The 25,690-nt window shown below is 40.9% G+C and overlaps 1 protein-coding gene across 4 annotated transcripts in view; it reads right to left on the bottom strand.

Moving 5' to 3' along the window:
* The window catches only part of LOC6583551 (teneurin-m), a 143,944-nt gene extending 135,941 nt beyond the window's left edge, over positions 1 to 8,003 (bottom strand). For 2 of the 4 annotated variants that reach the window (XM_044009863.1, XM_044009864.1), the window contains exon 1: positions 6,830 to 8,003. In XM_044009863.1, the coding sequence (XP_043865798.1) occupies positions 6,830 to 7,142 (313 nt within the window). In that variant the 5' untranslated portion in view covers positions 7,143 to 8,003. The remainder of the gene's footprint in view (positions 1 to 6,829) is intronic. The other 2 variants (XM_032731210.2, XM_032731211.2) reach the window with 1 other exon arrangement.
* Positions 8,004 to 25,690: the final 17,687 nt, after the last annotated feature.

Here is a 25,690-nt window from a genome sequence, read left to right as displayed (position 1 = left end):
GCCAACCTAGAGAGCGAATTCACAGCAGTTGCTGCTGCTGCAATTACTGTAAACAATCATCAGTCAGTCAGTCAGTCTGGCATTCAGTCTGCCATCCAGTCACTAAGTCCAGACAATGTGTTCGGCTCATAAAATGCTATACATTGTGCGTGGCATGTGGTGACTAATGCCTCGGATTGTGGCAGACGAAACAGTAGCTGTCGCAACTTCGGGAGCAGTCGAAGGCAGTTGGAGCATCCGCTGGCAGCTGTTCCCCTGGCAAAGGAATAGCTCTCCCCAGCCCAAACTCGAATTCAATTTTAAACAAATATCAAATACCAAGTCAGCATTAAATTTGAGTGCGAGATCGAAACCTGGCACGAATATCATTCGACTCTAAGCGGATTTATTCCAACAATTCAAAAATCAAATTATAATATGAACGGGTAAGCATCGGCTCCCATTCCCAGTCGCATCCCTTTCATTGCCAGCGACCCTCGGCAGCAGGAAGCGTCTGCCAGTGAGGCGTGGCATAGAAAACGAGGCGCTGTGCATAGGGCTACGGCATAATGCCCTGGCCTAATCTCGAAATGACAAAGCGACATTAACGACCTATCAGCTGGTGGTGCAACTGCACCACAGAGAGAGAGAGAGGGAGAGAGAGAGAGAGCAAGAGAGAGAGAAGCTGGAGACGAGTGCAGAGCACGTCTCGCAGCAGGTCAGGCCAGGTCGGGCCGGGTTTTCACCTTTCACACACCTAACGAATTGTCGGTGCTAATTTATCTCTCATCCAGGGATTGCCAGCTCGAATATTGCTCATTTGCGGTTGTCCTGCGCCTCATTGAGGTCCGAATGCCTCTAGGAACCCGCCCCCTCCCAACGTGTGTCTGGGTCGAGTGCATGGGCCTGCTTATGGCCTGTTGAGTGTGCGTCATATACATACATACACATACATATATATTTTCTATATGCATGTGTGTGTGAGTCCTTGTAGTCCTTTTATGCGTTGCGAACAAAAATTGCTGCAGACAAAGAGGCCGCTCGTTGTGGCCTCCTGCTGTTTACGTGTAATTTTCCCAACATTTTTCTTCTCAGTCAACTGTCCGTTTCCCTCGCCTCGCGTCTGCTCTGACATTTTGCATTTCCCAACTATGGCGCTCTGTCAATTTTTTGTAGCTGCCATTTTTACTCCTTTTTTCCCGTCTTTCCCGTTTTTCTTTTTTCCCCTTTCAATTTGGGCTGCTACAAATCGCTTTGATTTACATAATTCTGCGCACAATTCGACGCATAGTTTTGCATATTACTTCTTTTTGCTATCGTTGTTGTTGTTGTTGTCGTTGTTGTTGTTGTCGTTGGGTGTTTGCAAATTTTTTGACAGCTGTCAGGAAGTAACAAGTTGGAATTTCGCTCGCCGGCGCCTAGTCAGCTTCTGTCATTGACAGTTTCCGCAGATCTCTCTTGGAAAAAGGATGCGAAAATCGTTGCTGCAGAAATTTTACATTTGTCGCTGCCATGGCCCGGCCCCAGGGCGAGGCTCCTGCTGCTGCAGAGCAATGTAAAGATTGACAATTTTGATATGTACTTTACTGGCCTTTTCTTGTCGCCGCAGGTCCTAACATGACAGCTGTGCTTATGGCATCATTAAGGCCCATCGGGCCCGCCAGCCAGGTTGATTTTAGAGATAAGCCGCTGAGCAGCTTATCGGCAAGTGAGGATTAGGCGCCCAGCCATCAGCTCTAATCCGCACTTGGTCGCCAGATCACTTAGCCAAACAGAGGCAGGGAGAGAGAAGGAGCTGAAGAGGAATTTTGCTAGCCGATTATAAAACTATACACAGAGAATTGCAATTACTATTGCTTGTATACAGATATAAGTAACAACAATATATTGAGACATTGTAGTAGAATATGTTGATGTGTATAATAGAAATACTACTTTAAACTTTCTCTCTGTATAAGTCAATATTTAATGATAATGAAAATTTTGAATGAAATCATTTTTATTTTTGTTCCAATCAATGCGTCACTTTAATTATTTCGGATTAAACTTAGAAACCCACACAAGAGAATGATTCAGGTCTGTTTGTATATACATATCAGTAGTATTTTAAATATATAAGATTCAGGAATTGACAGAATTCCAAAGAAATTAAATGATTTTCCATTCCAATCTGAATTTTGTAAATAGATGAAAGGCTTTTGAATAGAGACAGAACTCAAAAATCAACTGAAAACTAAATTAAATTTCAATGAGAGACAAATAAAAACTAATTAAACGACTGGAAACAACGAATTTTGTGCGCAATATCCAACCAATGAAGATTTTCCGATATGCGATATTCGGGCTTAAGTTCGATTTAGCATTTGCCAGCATTGTAAACTGCTTTTATGACGCACCATCGAAAGTGAGCGGTTGCGAAGGCCCTACAAAAATAGACCGCGCCTATCAGAGTGGAGTGGAGTGGAGTGGAGTGGAGCACTACGTCAAGTGCAAATCTATTGAAATATGCGTTGCCAAGAAGCAGCAGCAAACCAAGAAAACGACCGCACCCGCCAACAATAATTGCCGCAACAAATCTAAACAACAACAGAGCGAGCTATGTTTATGTTAGAGTGGGGCCATTGGAAGTCGACTAGAGATACCCTGTAGACTGAGTCACGTAGTTTCAATCTCACTTGCATTTTACAAATTATTGTTTAATCATACAACTTAAGCAAGGGAAGTTTAATGTGAATGTGATCAACTAGAAGATACCCTATACAGAGTGCTATATTACAAGTAAACAGAGTTAAGTCTTTTCCATTTATATATCTATATATATTTTCTAATAATAAATAAAACAATTTGTAGTCGATAAAAGGCAAGCAGTTTATGGATGGTTATATTTAGAAAGAGTTTATTTTATATATATATTTTATAGAGGTATATTGAGAATTGCATATGGCCAGTCGAACAGAAGATACCTCTTTACGAGCACATTAAGGAGTAGATTATTCTCTAGTTATTTATCAGAGTAGTTCAGCATACCCGATCTGTCTAGCACTTTGTGTCGGCAACTGAAATCAACTTAATCCAAATACTAAAACGCATTAACATGTTATGGAATATTAGAAAGAATCCAGAATTTCGCAAAGAAACGCCCAAAGCGAACAAAAATAAACAAGTGCAGGGTGCGAGGGGGCCAAGTGGATACTCAACAATCGCCGCTGGGGCCAAAGGTGGAAACACGACCACGAATGTGGGCGCGCGGCCTCATTAAGTGGGGCGGGACGGGGCGGTGTTTCGGGGCGGGTATCATAAACTAATCAGCCGCAACATAAACAAATACTTTTATTTTATTTATTTGGTTTTTGCGCTGCTGGAAAATCATTGTGAGAAAATTGAAAATCGAAGTGTTTCCACTCTCTGTTTCCACTCTGAATGCGACCTTGTTGAATTCCAATTTCGAAATGCGTTGCGTGCTTCTCTCACCCGAAAGGCGCTCGGCTAATTTGGCTAATTGGTTCTGGCCAAAATAAAAATGTAGTCATTGATGCAAATCGGAAGCCGTAAAATAAACATATGTACATATACATATTCAAAATTTCTAATATTCGCAGCAATTGGGTTTTTTGTTTTTTAATTTTTTTTTTCCCCTTTCTTTTTTCGCTTTTTCTGTGCTTCTTCCTCTTTCTTTTTTGCAATATTTTCACACATCAACAGCTGCCAAGCGAGAGAAGAATTTTTCTCATTTTCTATTCTCCGCGCATTTTTATGCTACCATAAAAACAAAAACAGAAACGAAACGAAACGAAACCAAACCAAAAGAAGGCGCAACATTTTCGCTCAGAATTTTTATGGCATGCTGAGTGGGTGGAAGGAGGCGTGGAGTGGGCGGAGGGGAACACTCACTGTCTATTGGTAGGAGCCGAGTTGCCTTTACCAGCTGCCCGCTGAAGTGGTTCACAATTTACGAGCCGCGCCCCCCGCCCTCGACGGCTTCCATTCGGCAAGCCAACATTTTATTGAATTTTATTTCATTCGCCAAAAGTGAAGTGCCGAAAGTCTCCTTTGTTGTTGTTGTTGTCGTTTCAGTTGTTGTTGCTGTTGTTGTTGTTGTTGTTGCTGTAGCAGTAGCCGTTTTGCAATTTATTGCTTGCAGTTACGAAATTTATTTCTGTGTTTTTGCTGTAAATTTACAATTTTGTTTTGCGGGATTCTTCACTCGAGCCAGCAGGTAGTCAAGCCGTTCACTCATTCTTTCACTCTCCCTCTCGCTGTCGCTGTTGCTCTCTCTTTCTTTCTCTCTCTCTCACGCTGTCAACACCTTGCATGCAGCATAGAAGAAGCGTTTCTTTTGCTGCCTTCAACTCTCTTTCTAGCTCTCTTTACTCTCTCCCATTCGCCACCTATTTGAGTTCGCTTATGTTGGCTCTGCCTGTGTGCGTGTGACTGTGTGTGTGTGTGTGTGTAATTCGCTTTGACTTCAATTGTTCAGCAATTGTTTTTATAGCGCCAGCAAGCGGAGGAGATGCAGCGAAAGAGGAAATGCCAGAAGTAAAGTTATGTAAATTACATGCGTGTGTGCGAAAGAGAAGGAGGATGGATGGTCGGAAATAATAAAATTGATCTAGGACTTCGCACTCATATTTGCGGCTGGCTACAAACGGTTCGTTCTGTTCTTATCGTATAGAATCATCTCAACTATTTATTAGAGAACGTTAATTAGGAAATTGTGCATTCTCTAATAATTGCATTAATCACTTTCTTATCTCGTTTCATTACAATTCCAATAAAAATAATATAAATGTAGCCATGCATCTGGAAGTTTGTCAGATGGGAAAAGTAGTTGCTTGGATTTTGTGGAAGGGATAACGGCTTAGATTAAATTTGCCAGGCAACAAACGACGGAAAATCGTTGTGAAAAGCGGCAAAAGCAAAAGGACGGAGAGGCAGGACGCAGACCTGAAGGCGTACCTACTGCGAAACGCAGGCAAAGGACAACAGGCAGAAAGGACAAAGAGGACACAGCAGGCTGGGAGGACTGAGAGGGCTGCGACTCGCAATTGTAACCAAACTCCACTCGAAACCCTAACTCGAGAGTTTTTCGAGGTTTTTCCCTCTTCTAACAGACGCCGCAGCCGCAGGCGTCGCATTTGGAATTCTTAAACATGGAAATGGAAATGGAAAAGGGAAGGGGAATGGGAGTGGGAATTGAAATTGTGATTGGATGGAAACAGCGGAATGGAACGGCGACCTGCTGCATCGTTTGCTAGCTCTTTTTATTATTATGATTTTAATGCTGCTTTTGTCTATTATTAACAATCCGCTCAGCTGGAAAAATCGGAAAAGTCGTGTTCCCGGTCCAACCTCGAATATCGAATTCACTTTTCGGGCTCAACGTGGCTTTTCCCTAATTCGTTTAATTTATGCAAAATGTGTTGGCAGCGATAAGCGCCGTTAATTTTTCGGTTAAAGTTGTCACCAGTTTTTCGTCCTGGCACACTTTGCGCAAATGAAAATGAAAATGATAATGAAAATCAAAACCAAAATCTGCTCCGGCATTTTCATTTCTCGGCTGGCTGCCTTTCAAAGCTTCCCCTGGGCGCACGGCTTAACGGACTTAGCTTTGAGCTGGCTTAGTTCAAATAATTATTGAATTTCCATCGAGGCAGTGCAATGAACAATAAGTTTTCCACTAATGAGCCAAACAGTTTTCCCCGGAATTAGCTCCAACTGAATTGCTGGATCAGGAGCTAAGCCAACGACTTTCCTCTACCGATATTTAATTTCACTAATGCCTCAGCTAATGACACTTAATGCATGTCTTATACACTCCATAAACTTAACTGAATTCAGTTACTTAGAACTACGATATTATTTTGAATGCAAAGTATTAGAGATTTTAACATTTATAGTTCAACATTACATTTATTGTAGAAGGCCTATTCCAATGGGAACTTTAAAGGCGCAAAAGTTGTGTGAGAATATGAATGAATATAAACACCTTAAACTTTATCGAAAACTGTCAAATTTCAAAAGTTTTAAATCATTCATTAACATTTTTGACTTGAATGTACCTTAAAGTTTCTTTTGTTCATTTATGGTATTCAAGTAGAAAAGTTTTATTTCACTCCTTAACAAGTCTAAAACTCGAATAATATTACGGAATAAACATCTGTAAAATGTATTTTTTTATTTTAATATTTTTAAATCATTCATTAACAAATTGAAGGCCCCATAAGTGTTACATAGTTTCACATTCTTTAAAACAAGAATTCTTAAAAAAATCAATTTCAATTTTGACGTTGGAAAATCGTATATATTGATCAATCATATTTTCACTCAGTAAATCCATTTAAATATTAGATAAGTACCGAGAGGAACAAACCTAGCAGTAAGACTTATTTTACATGATTTATAATATTGCATATGTAATATTATATTATCAACATAATACAGATAAAGTTTAGAAGCATTTAAATTTGCAAATTTCCTTAAAAGACGTAAAATTCTTAAAATACTTTCAACTCTACATGAATTACATTGATAGTATAATATTACATATGTAATATTGATATCGATGTAACTCTTATCCACAACATTAAGAAATGCAATTCACAGCTGTACTCATAAAATAGAAGTGAACATCACATATATTTAATTTAACAGTAAATACATTTCTGATGTTATTCAAGAATATTTACATATGATTTGATATAATATTATTTATTTTCCTTGACATCTACCGAATCTTCGTGCTAGTCTCCTTATCGAAAACGAATTCTGACTCAACGCCTATATCTATAGCCCCAGCTATGTGTTAAGGCTGTTGCTGTTCGCTGCTTCAGGTGCAGGTAGAGTTACTCACCTTGTCTGCCGTGTGTGCGCTGCGCCGTCGAGTTGGCTGTGGTATCCGGTGGACGATGCGGCAAGTGCTGATACTCGTAGTCGTAGTGCGAGGACTGCTGAGCGGCTGCAGCGGCGGCGGCGGCGGCTGCGGCCGCGGCTTGTAAATTCTGTTGGTTTTGCTGCTGGTGCTGGAGCGTTTGGCTGTGCACACCGGAGGTGCCGCCAGGGCCAGCGGTGGGGGCGTGGCGTCCGGTCATGGGCAGGGTGCCGGGGCAGGGCCCGCCGCCCGTGTCGCGGCAGTCGAGCGTCGACTCAAACTCGTAGGGATTCATAGTGGTCGACTCCAAAGGACATTCGTCGTCGTCGGTGTCGGTGCCACCGTCGTAGAGGCTGTCCGTTTGCCGGTATGCGTGGAGCTGGCTCTGCTTTGAGAACTTAATTTTGGCGGCTTTTGGTGGGGCCCGGAAAGCCGACACTCACACAGACAGAGACAGAGATGAAATAGAGACGAGGCGAGAGGCGAGAAGAGGACCGGAAAGAGGTGCGAAAAGAGGGAGCAGAAGACAGTCAGCTCCTCTGCGGAGGAGCACTTGTCGTGGCGTGGTTCAATGGCAACTCCTCACTTCAGCACTTGAGCACTTCAGCACTTTTGCACTGCACTTGCGATTGGAACTGGAGCTGCAACTGGGCGAAGCGCCAACATTTTATTAGAATTTCTTGCTCTATTTCTTGGATTTGAATATTTTGGATTTCTTTGTTATGCTCTTGCTATTTGTCAGCACATTTTCGATGTCTGATACACTTTCGGCATTTGTCTTATGCCTGCTTCTTCTTCCTTCTTCTGGATAAACAATGCAACAACAATTTCACAATATTTCAAATTGAATTCGGTTTGCCAAATTTCTTGCTGCACGATTTCAATTGAGAGACACACGCGATGGACGCGACAACACAAAAATGACAGGACACAAGAACATACACAGGTGCGAGGCGAGGCAAGCGGTAAATTCTCCTTTTATTTTCGTGTGTAATTTCTTGTTTGCGTTTTGCTTCAACTTCAACTTGAACGTCGCGTTCGAGCTCGAGTTCGACGGTCGTTGGTTGTTTGTTGCGCGACGGCCGCGTTGCGTGCGGGTCGGCTTGGATGCGAAGTGAATTCAGCGAGCGACGTTTTCAAACTGACGTGCTCGCACGAAATTGTTCTGTATGCTGGCAAATACGCTAACGAATGAAAGAGAGGACGAGCGTGCGAGCACGAGTGCAAGAGAGCGAGCACGATTGCTGTTGTTGTTGTAGAAGCAGTCTTCGTTCAGTTTTTTTCAGCCGCTCAGAGAGTGTAGAGAGCGTAGGGAGAGCAGCACAGAGCGCGCAAGTGTCGTGGGAGGGCTCTGATGCTGCGTTCATTGTTGTTGCTTTACTCGTTTGACTAGTCTTCGTCGTCGCGCAGCGAACGCTCTGCGCATGACGACGCTGCCGACAGCGCGGCTAGCAGCGCTGCCGACGACCCCAATCTGCAAAGCGCTTAACGAAACGCTGCTGATTAGTTTTGAAGGTTAAAAAAGTGCGTTGAAGTTTTTCCTATTTGGCAAAGCTTGCAGCGCTCCAATGCAGGGGAAGTGTTTGCAGCAATGCGATTAGGGGTTGTTGCTGTCCTCGCTGCGCATCTAACAGTTTCGTTCAAATTTATCTGCTGTTAACGTTGCACCTAACAGTGACAGGACATAGCGCTAAGATAACACTGTTATTCGCTGTAATTATGTTATCCTTAACATTTCTTAGTTTCAAATATTTTCTGTTGCTTATGTGTTAGAAAATGATGACAGAATTTATGTTAATATTGAAAGTGACACCGAAACTCATATTTGTATTAATTTAAATATACTTCAAAACAAATTGACAGTCAGCTGATAGAAATAAATACGAAAAATATAAGAAAAATGCTTAACCCAAGTTAACCGCCTGATCAACTTCAGAGTGAATCAATTATAGAAAGGTATGAACTTATATCCAAGGCTTGGCAGTTCCTGTGAATTGCTTTAGGCTTATACAGACAGTCGTCATTGCCAAAACCAACGTAACCCAGCGACTGTATACATAGATAAGCGCATAAAGATGAAAATAGAAATGGAAATAATAAAACTAAAAACGAAACAAAAAATTCTTCAACTTCATTAACGCTGCAGCAAAGTTCTGGACCAGAATGCAGCGAAAAACTTTGCTTAGCTGCCGAAAAATGGACAACGCAGATTCACAAGAGTGAAGGAGTCAAAGACAATATGTGTGTGTGAGAGAGAGTGAGAGATAGAGAGAGAGAGAGAGAGATGGGTAAGGGGACAAAAGTTGGAAATGCTGACAGTGAAGTTGTCATTTAGCATCAAGGGCCGGGGCAGGCACAGTGTGTCCAAAACTCTGGCTAACGAAGCAACAGACAATGTGGAAAAAAAGAAATAGAAAATAGAAAATAAAGGCGAAAGAAGCAGAAAATTGCGTTATAAGCTAAGTAAAGGACATTCCGCTAATGGCTTTACTTTTGAGCAGGTTTTTGGTGGCCAATTCTCATCCGCAGCCACACGCTCGTGTAACGGAAGTTGTTGCTGAAGCTTTTTTGACAGCTTTGACGCTAGACCAAAAATGCGAAGAAGATGAAGACGACGATGAAGCAGAAGAAGAAGAAGCAGCCGTAGCACGTTCTTTTCACGGAATGTGGCAACACCGCATGACGCGCGATGAGCCTGAAAATGAAATTATTTGCATAGGATTTCGCAAGTGCTTCTTCTTCTCCTTCTTCTTCTGCGACCACTTTTTTATTTTCTTCAGACTGCTGCGCCGTATTCTTCTTCTTCTTCCTGCTCTGGCTCTTGCTCTAGCTCCCGCTCAGTCCTGTCGATGAAAAGTCAATTTCCTGTTGTGCACAAAATGTCATATATTTAGAGGACAACGACTACCAGAGGAGGAGCTTAAGACGCCAGCCACGCCAGCATCGAGCGCTTCACTTGCAGCTGACACATTGCAAATTTTGTATTCTTCCTTTTTTGCCATTAAAAAAAATATTTAAGAATGCGGCATAGAGGGAATTAAAAAGAGAACAGTCGACCACAGCGAGGAATGTAATGTTAACTGGAACTACATTCAATAAGAAAGAAGAAGAAGAAATAACAAGCAACATTATATTTAGTAAAAATTTATTAATAATTTCTGTTTTTATTTTAAACGATTTTTTACTCTTTAGAGTGATGAGAATCTATTAATTAATTTTCCCCAATCGATTGAAATATTTGAGCGATTTTTGTAGTTGTCTTGTTTTGTATTGGTTAAATTGTTTTCTGCTGACGGGCAGAGTGGATATATAAGGGGCCTATTAAACTATATTTATAATGCATATTACCAAAGAGTGAAATACACTTGTTAAATAAGAAATTTTTACTTAATAACTGTTGAAGTAGTTCAAGGCAGATCTCACTTGGTGGATTTACGGGTATGGATAAGTGCATTACTTGGCTTTAAACTTTTGGCTTAAAAAAGTTATAGACAAAAAGTAAAAAGATTTTATTTGTTGTTTATTTGTTAAATTATATTACTAAATTAAAACCATTCCATTAAAAGGGATCGAGGGGGGTTCCTCGTTACTCGAGCGATTGATTCCTATTAAATTTTTTTTTTTTCGTTACCCTTTTATCTTTGCCTTAAGGCCGAGATAGCAACGACGGCCTTCAAAAAGATTCCACGTCCCGGACTTGCCAAGTAGAGGCTGGTATAAATAAAACACTTATATATACATATATATAGGATGTGGGCTCACTCAACCCAAGTCACTACCTAAAACTAATATAAATAGTGAAATAGTATTTGAACATGGCTTATCATATTTATAGCCCACCCAGCAGCTCAAACTATGAACCAATTTTTACGTTATCGTTAATCTTATGTGAAAAATTTGATTGTTAATCAGAACTCAAAAATTGAACTAATCATTTTTAAAGATTTTGAGGATATATGTCATTTGGGAAAAATGTTCAGCCGATTCGTGGGATATAAATATGATAAGCACTGTATAATTTGATTTGCATAAAGTTTAAGTTATTGCATTTCACTTTTTAATTTTAATTCAAATATATTTAATTTTTTGTTTTAATTCACTTTTTTGTTTTAATTCAAACTATTTGTTAATTATATACATTTTTAATGGGACTTTATATAACTTTTTTGTTCATCTTATTTTTGTTACTTTATAGTCGTATGCATAATTTGCAGAGAATTTTTTTCAATATAATATTTTTTCAATATAATGTATATTACCTTTTTTTCAGTCCAGTCACGTTGTATCTGTTTTTTATTAATTTTTTTATTTTTATTTTTATTTTTTCTTAATACTGTTTCAGTTTCAGTATAAAAAGTTATTTTCGAAATTAACTTCCCGTTTAGTCAGAGCTCAAATTTCTATTGAAAAAAGACTTCCTCTTCTGCGTCCACCTTGATGCTGAGGGGCTGACACACAGACCTTGCACATTTGTTGCATTTCGCTTAATTTTGCAATTGCTCTATGCCGCTCTCTCTCTCTCTCTCTCTCTCTCTCTCTTTCAAGCATTTTGGTGTCCTGTTGAAGTACCAAATACAGGAGCATTGCACTTAAGGCTTCAGCCATGAAATTTGATCAGCTCGTCAAATCAGGAGAAGGAGAGAGAGAGAGAGAGAGAGAGAGGCAGATAGAGCAACAACTTTGCACCAACAACAAGTGTTCCGAGTAACAGTTGTTCTTGTTGACCCGAACTGTTCAGCGCCGAGGCGCCTCAGATCGGGGGCAGGAGGAGTCGCCGCAACAGCCAAACGTTGCGGTATTTCCTGCGTCAATTTCCACAAAATAAGCAACACAAACAACAATCAACAAACAACGAACAACACACAACGAACAACGTACAGCGAACAGCAAACACCAACAACAACAACATTGTTGGAAAATGGCTGAGAGGCAGTGTCATCCGGCGGAATGCAGGTCACTTTGGGCGCCTTTCCCGGAGGCCTCGCCTCTGGCGCAGCACTCGCAGTTGTTGCTGCCATATGTGGCACACACACACACACATGCATGCATATAGGTAGGTGTGTATGTGTGGACGTGTGCGTGTATCGATCAAAGAATACGCAAAAATTGTTCGCATGGCATTTAAAATGGAGAGAAAAAGTCCAACAGGACACGCACAAAAGGACAGAGCCGACGGAAGATGGCTAGAGCTGACAATGAGTGGCAGGCACTTTGTGCGACTGACCTCCTCCTGCCTGGGGGTGTGGCACCCCCCTTCGCGGAGCCCTGCGCTCAGTGAGAGAAATAAAATTACGCGAGATATTGAATTACGCTTTTTAAATTAAAAAATATTTTCGCGATTGCATTAAACGAAAGGCAAACTAATTAAAGGGGATTTCTCCATCCATCCATCCATCCATCCATACGTCCAGTCAGTCAGCCAGCCGGCCGGCGAGGCGTCCATTGTCGCCGAATGCAATTTGTGAGCTGCAAATGAAGTTGAACTCCAAGGACCAAAGTGGGCGCAGGACAACGCAGATGCAAAGTGCAGCGAGGATACAGATTTAAATGCATTCCAGGCCTGGGCCATTAACCTGCGTCTCTTTGATATTCTCTTCATCTCTCTCTCTCTCTCTCTCTCTCTCCATCTCTCTGTATAAGTATCTTTTTCTCTCTCTATATGTAATACACCTATATCTCTACCTCTATTATTTTCCATATGACCATAGTAATTAATTAGATACGGTAACCTTCCAGTTCCAATGGACCAAAAATGATTCGATTCGGTTAATGTTCTATTGAACTTCCGATCCAAAGCTACAGCTCGAGTACATGATTGAATGAGATGGACTTGAAGAACTATTTCAGTAGCTGAAATCGTGAATACATCGAGAGGCTTGGCTCATGAATCAGTTGAACTTATTTATCATGATAAAGGAAGTTTACTTTCTTCTTCTTTCTACTACTTTAACTTCTTATCACATTTCTCATTGATGATAGTGTCGGGATTAGAGAGTTGGAGAATTGAAATGAACTATTTTATTTGAATCGAATAAATAAATCAACAATTGATTCGCCTTCAATTGACGTTGAATCATTTATGAACTAGATTAAAATAAAGCAGTTCATCTCAATTCTCCTATATCTAGCACATTTTATATTTTTTTCCAATATTGTTATATTCCATAAAGCATAAGACACTGCAGTGTACTGATTAATTAAAGTTAAACCAATTGATATTCGAGCAGAGTGCCCAATGAGATATATGGAATCGATGAGTTATGATAGTAAGTTGAATTAGTTGAATTAGTTGATAGTAAGTTGATTAGCGAGCTAGCGGAGGGAGAGATGAATATGGGATGCGATAATTAATATGTGCAATGACTCATTTGCTCTTATAGCAACTAGTCTTTAATAGAATTGAGGTAGGCGATTGCGAGGTAATCAAAATAATATTGAACTAGTGAACTTTGATCACTAGCTTAAGCAGGCCTTTATAATTTCACTTTATAAAGCACATCTTGTGCTTAAATAAAATCTCAGTATATAACAAGTAAGAAAACTCTAGTCGAGAGTGCTCGACTAGATACTACCCTGAACCCAACAAATAAAAATGCCCATTTAGTATGGCTGAAATTTCAATTTCGATGTATTTAAAAATATAAATAAAATACCAAACTCATTTAATAATATATAAAAATATATTTTGAAACAATTAAAAAAGTTGACATCAGTTGCACCGATCGGGATTCGATCCATAACTTCCCGATCGAGCGTCATGCAGCTAACACACTAGGCCACCTCACTCCTGCTGGTGGCGCTGGCAAAACTCAGACGGACAGACGGACAGGGCCAAATCGACTCAGCTCGTCGCCCTGATCAAGAATATATATACTTTGTGGGGTCTGCCACGCCTCCTTCTGCCTGTTACATACATTTCAACAAAACCATTATACCCTGATTTCCCATTTTCAATGGGTTCAGGGTATAAAAAAGTTTTGTTATATATTCTTCGTTTAAATGTAAAGGAGCTTTTCTACTCAAATATATAAATATATACACGGGAAATTAATTTATATTTAAAGTAAGAAATCCACAAATAATAACCTAATTTAAAAACTGCACTTGTTTCTACTCAGTGTAAAATAATATTTATTAATATGGTTATATGGAACTAAGTCCTACTATTCTATTGCTATTCTAGGCTATTCGAGCCGTCTCATTTAAGTTCTACATCTCGGATCATTCAAGTGAACTATTCAACTCTCTCTCCATGTGATCGACATGAATAATGAACTTCGAATGGAACTTGAAGATGAATCGAACTAGATTTCTTAGCTCTAATGAGAGGCACTTGCCATGTCACTGATATCCCATTTCCCGTTTTCATTCCGAGCTGACTCGAACCTGGCGGCAGTCAGCAGCTGCCACTTAGACCAAGGACGATGCAGCACTGAAAGAATTATGGAGCCACTTGACGACGCCCCCAGCCCCTGCGCTAGCCGCGAACTCAGCGGGCCAAACAAACAATGTATCAATCAATAAAGATTTCCGCACCTAATAAGCCGCAGCCAAGCGCCGCCGCAAGCGCTAAGCGGGTGGCAGCTGCTGCCTCGACTTCTGCTGCCTCGAGTGCTGCTGCTCCGTGGGCCATCATTGACGCTGGCAAGCAATTAAACGCCAAGAGTCGCCGCCAACGCCTTCGACGAAGGTGTTAATCGAATTACAGCCCGGTGCCTCGCTCCGCACTCTGCTGCGGGGGAAGTGAGCCACAGCTTGGAGCAGCTGCCTCTGCCACGACTTCATTTCCATTGTCAGCTTCGTTGCATTTCCATATTTTCAAATTTGAATTTTCTACTTGCACAGAGCCGTTCTCTGGACTCAGGACTCCTGCACGCCAGCCGACATTTTGTGGGCAACACATTCAACTGCTGACTAACCAATGCCTCGCCCCGCCACCCGCCTTGCCTTTCGGATGCGCTCGTAAAGAAAATTACGCACATGTGTGGCCTCTCCTCTAGGTGGGCGGGCTCGTGTCGACACGGGAATGCCGAAACCTGAGGCTGCAGCTACAGATGGCAGAGAGTCGAGGCACGAACACGAGATTCAAGAGACTTCGAGCGGCAGCCAACGCAAATTGCAAAGTATCTCATTGCCAGTCGTGACACGAGAGAGCACGATAAAGCACGACGCAGTTTAAAGCTAGATTTAAATTGTCTAAAAAATAGTGGGGCACATTTTCCCATATCATATGTTGCTCCTGCGAGTTGGTGCCGACTCCTGCGTTAGACGACTCCTCCAGCTGGAAAGCATTCGCCTCTGTAAAGTTTCTGAAGCCTGCTAATGCCCGGCTGCATCTGAGCAATTTTATAACACAAGCGAGTTGATAGAACGATTTCAAGTCCCTTAAAGTTCCTAAATGAATGAAGCAGTTGAACTAGGATTTGCTAGAGTTTAAATCTATGCGATCACAGCTAAATAGTAGTTCTATAACCCTATAAGGATGAGGGAACACTGTCTTGGCAGCAACTCAGCCTTAGCTTTAGCCTGCGAAGAACCTTCGGTGCATGCAAAAACATTCCTAAGGAAAGACAGTATTGGCCGCATCCTATCTTGGCCTGAGAAGGACCTTCGATGCATGCGATTTCAGTGTATCAAAATGACATTCTGCTGATCTGTAGCCTTATACCATACCAAGGATAGGGGGATAGGGGAAGACTGCCTCAGCGGCAACTCAGCTTTAGCCTCGATGCTGTCACCACGTGGGCAACGTCAACATTGCAATTACGAAACAATTTCGACAGCATGTTCTAAAATTGGAGTGCCGCAGGCCACACACACATACACATACACACACACATACACACACACACACACACACGCAAATACAAACGCCAATGATCGTCATCACGAGGCGATGGCTGTCAACGAAAGATGAAAAAGCAGCTGAATAAAAGTTGAAATGGTTGGCATCAAATTATGCAGATGCAGATGGAGGCGACTTTAACAAATTCAATGCCAGAGAATGCCGACCCTAGCCAGCCAGACACTTCTGCTGTTGCTGTTGCTGTTGCTGCTCCTGCTCCTTTTGTTGTTGTTGTTGTCGTTGTTGTTGTTGCACACACACATTTGGCAGCCGTTTTCAACACCTTTCGAAAACTCACGCTTCATTTGCATGTTACCATGACACGACAGACACACATGGAGCATAGACCGCACGACCACCGACGCTGACGCTGACGCAGATGCCGCCGTCGACTGCGATGCTGGCGCAGATGTGGAGACCAAAGTCGGGTTGGACTGACGCCGAGTCCTGGGGCCGTTCGTGCCGGAGTGCAGGGTAGGGGGGGGGTCCTCTGCGTGGTGACAGCGCAACCGAGTGACAACCGCAAAGTAAGACCGCATATATCAGAAATAATAATAACGGAGAGAGCCAAAACCCAATTGGAGGTTGCCTTTGGCCTGACAATCGAATCGTTGGCTGCAAGTACATTTGCGGAAGTGGCGGGGTCGATGGATCGGGGATGCCTCACCTTCCGCTGCTAACGACGCAGCTGCATATTTTGTCAACTACATATACATATGCTAAAATGCCAAAAGGGTTTTCCCGACAAAGACAGAGACTAGAGCGTCTGCAGCGCAGGACGCCTCGCAGCGAGAGGGGGAGGGGAGGTAGGTCGAGGTTATCTAAGAACTTTAACGAATGTGTCGTCGTCGTCGTCGCATCGAATGATGATGTCTGTCAGGCCAAGAGGTGATAAGCAATTCGATTTCCCGACCCACAAAAGCCGCCCACAGCAAAGTGGAAGTCCTTTGCGGAAGCTAGCTTAAAGCGCCGCAGGATGCGCTTGCACTTGGCTTTGCCAATTCACAGGAGCCCCCTCGGCACGCATGATATATGCAGAGGTGTTTCCAAATAATTTGTAATTGTTATATGAGACATCAAGCGATGAGGGTGAGCTTGGTTAAGCAAAATTCCTGTGCTCCACAGGTTAACTGCGGGTGTCGCCCACAGCAGCATGAGCTGGGGGAGGAGAGGATGAGCAAGAAGAGGTGGGGCAAATTCTGCTTATTAAAATCACGATGATGATGATAAGTCGAAATTGTTATACCCTGTAAACTAAGATGTTTTTCTCAAGTGTAGGAAGGAATATCTATTTCTATTTCTTTCTGTTTTCTAAAATGTGTCTGAATATACCTCATCTGTAGACTTGCGGATTATACACATTCGCATTATTTTGTATTCTCATTTCTCATAAGAATCACGTATCTTACTCTACCATATAGCTCAATCTATTTGTATCATCATTTGATATCGGAAGTCACCAAATCTTAAAGTATGATATATAAGATGTTACGTACTATCCAATACCATTTATGGCAGACTCAATAAAGTATACATATTTTGGTCAGGCCATGACCTGCTTTGGCTGCCACTATTCGTCTGCTTGTCTGTCCATCTGTCCGTTTATTTGAACGCTTCGATCTCGGAAATTATAAGAGCTAGGCACATGAAATTTTTTCTTTGTAAGTCCGTATATGTCAGGCGCATATAAATTTTGTTTCAAAAAATCGATAAATACCTCTATTTTTTTGTTTTCGATAAAATCTTTATAAAGCTTTCAAAGCTTTAATTAGATTCAGGTTATACAAGTTTTGTAATGAGGTTCCGGTGTGTACAATATTCGATAAGAAGAAGAAGAGTATTAGTTAGTCAGTTACTTCCAGTCGTTTTCCCGTCCTTCCCTTTCCCCTTTCCCTTTGCGCAGCTCATAATTTTTTTTAGCGCTACTTAATTTCCATTTAGTTTGTTTATTTCGCAATTTGGCGCATTGAATTCACGCTTTTTCAGCGAAGAACCGTCGCCTGCTCGCCTTGCCTTTCGCGTTAAATACGAAATGAATATGGAGTAGACGAAAGGGGCGTGGCTGAGTGCTGTGAAAGATATATATGGAAATGCATGCAAAATGATTGCCCTCCCCGAGTGACACAAAACGAGGCGAGCAATTCGTCAGCTGTCAGCTGATTGGCCAGCCAATTAAGTTCCCTAAAAAATTAGAAGCCTTATTAATGCCCTTTGCCCCCTCGCTCTGTCTCCCGCTCTCTATTCCTCTATCAATCAGAAGCATTCGCAGTTGCAGCTGCACGACTCACGACTTTTTAGAGTTGCTTTTCAGCATCAGACGAAAAAAGGAGAAAAACTCTCGACAAAACGCAGTGGGACAAACTAACGGCAGAGAATGCAACAACTATCATCAACAAGTTCATCAACAGGACGACAGCCAACAGCAGCAGCAGGAGCAGTAGCAGGAGCCGGAGCGGAAGCAAGAACTGTGGCATCCATAAACGCTTGTTGATTACCCGCAGCCTTGCCACAGTTTCGCATGCAGCACCGTGGAAGCTAAAAAAAAAAGAAAGAGAAATGCAAGTTATTTGCATTCGCCGCTGGATCCGTTTCACTCCAAGAGTCCGCGAAGAGAACAGGCCACATCTAGCGCTTTTTTTTGCTCCTTTTAGCTTGCGGCTAAAGAGGAAAGTGTTTCGGCAGCCGGGTAGAAACCAGGTTGGCAAAAAGCGCAGGGCGAACGAGCCAAATGCCATCGGCCACCAGCACCTTCCCTCCCGCCTCCTCTCAGCCCCTTCGCCTAGCCACCCCACTGCCATCAGCTGACGTGCATTAAATCCACACCTGGCTAGCTGCCTGGCATCATCAGCATCCATGCCGGGCTGCCAGAGAGGGAGATGAGATGGAATAGAATTGCAGATTCATTTCACTTAGCGACGAAAAACGACCGAGAAAGATGATGTCCTGCAGGACACCTGCTTCGAAGGTAACCTTTATGCGAGTTTTTCCTTTCCTTTGATTTTCTTGCTTGTTTTCGGGCAGCCAACACAAAGGTCGACACAAACCTGGCGTGATAATGTCGCGGGGTGTATAAAAAGATAACCAAACAGCACTACCATGGGCTCGTCCACAGTGTTCCAGTGAATGCTTAGAGAAGCGAGAGAAAACTAATGTGCGGAAGAAGAAGAGACTCATGCACCGTTATAATGTAGAATCCTGCTTTATAAACCTGGTCGTATACTGAGTGACCTGTGGAGCGTGTAACACAAAAGTAAAAATAATATCAGAAGCTTAGCTATACATTCTCAATTGGCCATAGTCCAAAAGAAATATCCTAGATTGGGTTGCTGTATTAGTTACTGAGTAAGATCTTAAATCTTGTATTAACATAACATAAACATATAATAAAACTTTAAGTTTACTCGCTTTAGTATGATGGCTATTTATATGCGGAGACTTATTTGAATCAGACTATACTATTTATTTCCGTTACAAATATTTGTACTTAAGGTAGTTATTTATTTAAGTATTACTATGTTTATTAAGGGTGTGATCTACAAACATTAAAGCAATCAATTAACACGACATAAAACCTAGTTTCATTTATGGCTTTAAGAGAAAATCTGAAGTTCCTTCAAAACATTTCCATCTAGAATGGAAATTGTAGCTCTGAGCTCTTTATCAACATTAGACCAGATAAATATACAAGTTTTTTTTCGATCTTACTATCAGTATAGTAAAAAAGCTTTTATCTTAATCTATCAAACGCTTTAGCAGGGTATCCTTCAGTTCAAAGTAAGCTAATAATTTAATAGATTCTGATATTTTTATTTAAGTATTCCAGGATATTCTTAAGTCAGTTACTCCCAAGTAAAAGAATCTTCATAAGACTATAATTTCAACTGAAAATTCTAAAAAATTCCTACATTAACTTTTTTGTTTATTTATTTTAATAACAATCAATATATGTTTTCGATTTCCCAGGGTATTCTTAAGTGGGACTCTCCCCAGTTAGGCAGCTGTGATAAGTACCTAGTAAGCTTACAATATGGAGCGAGCGTCTTTTGTTTCCCCTTGCACACATGCTGCCACATGTTGTTGTCCTTGGCAAATAGGAATTCGATTTGTGCTAAGATTTCGCCTGCCCGACTGCCTGACTGCCTGACTCAGTGTCCCAGCAGCAGAGAGGCCTCGTAACTTTTCCATTATCCTGGGAGAGGAGCCGTCCGCCCGTCGTCATTCGATTGGCCCGCAAGCAAACTACTTTATCGACAATGGCTTTTCTTGCGCAATTCTGTTTGCCGTATTTCATTCACGCTGCCTTGCGGCGGAGCTTGTCGCGTCACTTGGCCCGTCTGTCTTAGTCTCGGTCCCGGCAGCTGCGTCCTGCGTCCTGCCAAGACGACAGAGCGCGCCCTCTGCCCCGCCCCTGCTGGCTCACAATAAGCCACTTATTCAGCTACTAGTTTCCTTTTTGTTTCTCAGTTCGTTATTCGCTAGCCAAATCGAATTAAAATTTACATTTTTAATCATTTGTGTGTTGCATGCGACTCTGCTTTAATTTCTCGCCCAGCCACGCCTCCTGACTCCGTCTTGTCCCTCTGTCCGCCTGTTTGTCTCACTGTGCAATTCACTTTGCCCGTCTGTCAGCTCGTCTCATTCGCTTCGCATTCGCATTCGCATTTAATTAGTGTGAAAATCGCAAATTGTTTGTCTCGTTCTGTGCGTCGCCTTTCAGGCGACTTCTGCAACCTAATTGGCTTAAAATTAATAATAATTATTACGTGTACTTATGTTGGTATTATCATCATTATGCCTACCACGCTATATACTCTGCTGCACCGCCCCACAGTGCACTTTTCTTGCATGATGAAATAAAAACTAAACTTTCACAATCCTCTGCCCTGGCCAGCCGCTAATATTTTATTTCACATATCAAATCAGTCGCGAATGGCCGCTAGACATCGCGGTTCTTTGGAAAAGTCGCAAATTTAAGTGAAAATCCGTTTGTCGCAAATCAATCAAACAATTCAATTTAATTTTCTAAAATTCAATGTGAGCTTCAAGACATGAATAATTCATATTTATTTAATATTTATATGATATATCCCAAAAATTGAACGTTTACCTACTTTGAGTTTGTCTATTCAGCAAAAGATTCTCTCGTATTATAAATGGATAATGTTGTGCAAGTCTGCCTCAGTGAAGACTTTATTGATGATTATAAATACTATAGTCTATATACTATGTAATGTGCTATACTATACTAAATTCGATTTCAAAATCTCTCGAAGCTAGAAAAATTTTCTGCTTGAATTCTCTTAATTACCTAAACTGATGTAAGTATAAAATAATGCATTAATTCAACAAGATTGTTTAATCATTTGCCTTTACATACATATGTATGAATATAAATCTATATATGCTAAAATTGTTCAAAAGCTCGACGGGGCCTACAAAATATTATTATCTGATTGGGGCATGCAAAACTATGTTTCTGTGAAGATGATTTACTAAAATCAGTTAGATAAAGTTGAAGTATATAAACGATCAACAAGTGCTTGTCCATATAACGGTTCGTCCGTCTTTATGCTTTATAAAATAGTAAAAGTGTCCTAGTTGAGACTGCTCGACTAGGGGATGCCTTGATACCAGCAAAGAGTTGATATTCTATTTATTCTACGATTATTCTATGCACACGTTCATATATGTACATCAGTTTATCGATTATTGTCGATAAACAAGAAATGGCATGAGTTATTGCAAAATACAAGTATATGTACAATTTTAAGTTTCTAGCTCATATCTTCTGAGATCTCAGTGTTCGCACGGACAGACGGAAATGGCTACATCAACTTATCTTGTCGCCCTGATCAAGAATATTATTAGGTCTTTAACGCCCCCCTCTATTAGACCATGAACCATTATACACTGATTTCTCGTCTTCAATGGGTTCAGTTTGTGAAAATTCCAATTTACGCTATTTGCTTGACAGTCTTTTCCCTCCTTTCCAATCTTGAATTTATCACAATCAAACAATTATTTATGTTTTTGCTGTATTATCGTTTACTAATCAAGCAGTCTTAATAAAATTATTTCATAACATATTATTTCACTGCATAGACAGAATTTTTTTTTGCTTTTCGACTTCTCTGAGTGCGGTTTGAGTGACAGACAAAGATCTGATTTGTAAACTTGGAATTTCAATTGAGCTTTGTGTGATTTGCGTATAATGAATGAAATATGTGAGTGAATTGACATTAATTGCATAAATATGCATCACATTTGCATGCCCTCAGCACATCCTGGCCAGGCTCTTTGGCAGCTGCTTGCTTCCGTCTGGCTGCTCGGCAAAGTGCGTCCTCGCACGGCCTTTTTGCATTAACAATTTGGCAATATTGCAGAGCTGTGGAGTTGCATTGGCGTTGCTGTTGCAGCTGCTTATTTTATTCCGCATAAGTGAACTTAGTTAATAAATTGAATGCTGGCTGCTGGGCGAGCAGCAGGAGGCGGCGTATTCCGTGGGGGGCAGAGGAGCAGACATCTGGAGCTGCTTGCCAAACAGTTTAACTGACGTATTGACCCATTGACGCATTGACGCATTGACGAAACCAAACTAGAAGTTGGTGTTGCTGTCGTTGTTGTTGTTGTTGTTGTTGTTGTTGTTCTTGTGTCTCGTAAGCACAAATTAAATGCAAATTCAATTAATTTGAAGCAAACAATTTGCTTAAATTAATTAATTAAATGCGAATCTAAAGTGTTTCCAATTTAACGCTAAAGAGCTCGCCCAGACGCAAGGGCGGAGGACAGCTGTTCGTGTGTGTGTGTGTGTGGGTGTGGCATTTATCGAAAATTATTGGCATGAAATGTTTTTGGGCAATACATGAAGCGTGTTTAATGAGAGAGCGAGGGAGAAAGGCGGAAGTGGCTGGAGAGCGGGAAGGGGTCGGCGCAGGGGCTGAGGGGGTGAGGGCGGTTGGTCATTGCCGGTTCGATGCACGGCTTACCGCAAGCTCTGGCAACTCTGGCGTATGCGTAATTTGCATTTGCTTTGCATTGCAATGCGATGCATTTCGATGCGTGGCGTGCATTAAGTAAACTGTTCACTTGAAAATCAACTCTAAAATAAACACTAACAACCAATGTGCACACACAAATGCAAATACAGTGTGTGTGTGTGTGTATGGATGTGAGGGGTGTGGGCGTGGCAGCCACAGCGCCAAATTTTCGGGGCCCAATATGAAAATGGCTCTTCAATGGTTAACCAACAATACAGCAACAACTGCAGCAGCAAATTCAATGGCTAACGGCCATTACAGCCAACCCCCAACCCTCTGTCTCTCCCCTCTCTATCACACACACACACACACTCTCTCTCTCTCTCTCTCTCTCTCTCTCTCTCTCTCTCTCTCTCTCTCTCTATCAATCTGGCAAAGCTTTGGCACAATTCTACAGGCAATTTTGTTTGCATTTTATATTTGCCAAGTTTTTATCGCTAGTTATTCACATTCGCTCGCCAGAGAGCAGCAAATTATGCGCTTGATTAATATGCGTTCAATGTAGGCAAAACTAGCAAGCCACCCAACCACCCAATCACCCAGTAGCTACTGCAATGCTGTTTATTTTGATAGTATATGCATGTGTGTGATTGTTTTTATTTTGCTGCTACTCCTGCTGCTACTCCTGCTGTTGTTTTATTTGTTGCTGTTATTGTAATTGGCGAAAGCAGCGCCCGAAATGGCAAACTGCAAATTTGCGCACGGCAAATGCAACGAATTGTAAATTATTGTAACTTTTATGAATTTACGCAATTTGAAGCGGCCAGAAACAACAAACAATATCAATGAGCCCTTCGGCATACATCGAACACACATGCAAACACACATACAAACACACACCCAAACACTCAATAAACTAAAAAGAAGCACAATAAAACCAAGCCTCAATATACACAGAGCGAAAATCGAGGTACGAGTTTCAATTAACTTAATTGCCAAAAGTTGCAAATCTAAGAAAAATTCCCACAAAATCTGGCTAAGCAAAATAAATTTGTCAAAGACGTCAAAGAATTTCAAAATTACGTAAGAAAATGAAAAGATTTCTACCTTTATTCTCGAAAGTTTGTTAATGTCTTTAGATTTTGGCCAAGTGGCAGAAACTTCTCGACTTTTCTTAAAAAAAGCATACAGGGATTTGAAAGATAAACCATTCTTGAGTATATTAAAAAGTTATCGACTCGATTAACCATGATTAAGGTTTTGTCGATTAATAGCAGATTAAGCTTAACGTCTTAACGTCTTTAGTTTGAGTCAGTCAATTCTCAAGGGGATGATCATAATTAGTAAGTGATATATAATGTTAATATTCCTTACAACTCGACATCTAGGAAAAATAAATAAATAAATACAAAATAAAATACCTGCATTCGTATTTAATATAATTTTCAATAAAACAAACTTATTTAATTGAGTTTTATCTGCATTTCTTTCCGATTGGAAAGTCCTCCTAGAATTTCCTTCTTGAATTAATTTAATAAAATAAATAATTCCTTTTAATGCTCTAACATGAGGTGGGCTTCCAATAACATTCCTTCCCTCGTCTCTCTCTGTTTATTTCTTTCTCCTTTTCTCTTTTCCTTTCTCTCTCTCTCTCTCTACCTCCGTCTCTCTCTCTCTCTCTTTTGCTCTGTCTCTCACTTTTTTACATTTTCATGTGATCTTTCTTCTCGCTACTGAATCGTACTTTATTTAAAAAGTCAGTTTTCTCTCTGTTGGCCGTCATGAAAATGCGAAAGTTTTACATTTTCACAGTTGCAGTGATTAATCATGATGCTAAATACAAATAAAACTCGACTGCGACTTGTCACAGAAGTCAGGTCAATATTTTCACTTTCGTTTATGCAAAATTGAAACTATAGTTAAACAATAGCAGAAGTGAGTGTGTGTGTGTGTGTGTGTGTGTGTGTGTGTCTTTGACGACTCGAGTGCGATAATAAATTTCAAGTCATTTGTCATGCAACGCATTTCGGTAACGAGCACCTCTCCCAGTAGGAGGGGGAGGAGACGCAAAGCATTCGTCTACAAAGAGCAAAAGGCGCTGAGACCCCAGAGAAAACAATGGACTACCGATAAACATCATTCGTTCGAGTGGAGCCATGTCAGAGGGGCAGCAGAGCCAAAGCCTCGTCTGTTGGGTCAGTTTACTTTTTGTGGGACAAATGTCTCTGGTTGCGCAGTAATTGCCACACAGAGACCACAAAACTCCAAGCCCCAGCGCCAGCCCCAGCCCCAGCCCCGGCCTAAGCTCCACCTAAGCCTCAATAAAAAGTTTTTCTTGTTTTTCTTTATTGCTTATAGATTATCAATTATTGAATTTATGTGCATGTATATATTTTTAAACACACACATACAGACACCATAGACAGTTAAATGAAAAATATATTCCATTGATAAAATCGTTTAGTTAAGGCGGCTCACACACAACACAGCTCCATGATCTTTACATAAATAACGACTTGAAAATTATATAGAGAAATACTTTCCATCAGCAGCAATAAAACGGCAATGAGTAATAGAGTCTTTATCAATTTTCGAATATTAATAAAAACTAAACAATTTTCATGAGTATTTTAGAACCTAAAATACTGATAATCTCCTTGCTGGCATACATTCCCCGACTGCTTCTTCTCATGTGATTGTTTTAAAGATTTATTTTATACTAAGTACTATATAAAATATAGTCATGGCTGATAGTAAGAAACACAACGGAAAAAGGGTGCTCATACAACACACAATTGGAGATACACTTAATAAAGAACTAAGTACATATAAGTACTATATAAGAAATATCTTAATTTTGAAAGTATGAAAGTATTAAGTATGAAAGTCTATAGGAACGATACAGGATACATGAAGAAAGGTAATTGTTCAAGTAGATGTAAGTAGTTCTATTATAAATATATATTTTCGTCAAACAGAGATACGAAGTGTCCTTATACAAAGAGATCTCTGAGTTTAGCT

Source organism: Drosophila mojavensis, unplaced genomic scaffold, assembly GCF_018153725.1.
Source record: "Drosophila mojavensis isolate 15081-1352.22 unplaced genomic scaffold, ASM1815372v1 contig_74, whole genome shotgun sequence".
Taxonomy (NCBI): domain Eukaryota; kingdom Metazoa; phylum Arthropoda; class Insecta; order Diptera; family Drosophilidae; genus Drosophila; species Drosophila mojavensis.
The sequence above is the reverse complement of the archived record's forward strand: the minus strand, read 5'-3'. Positions and strand labels throughout refer to the sequence as shown.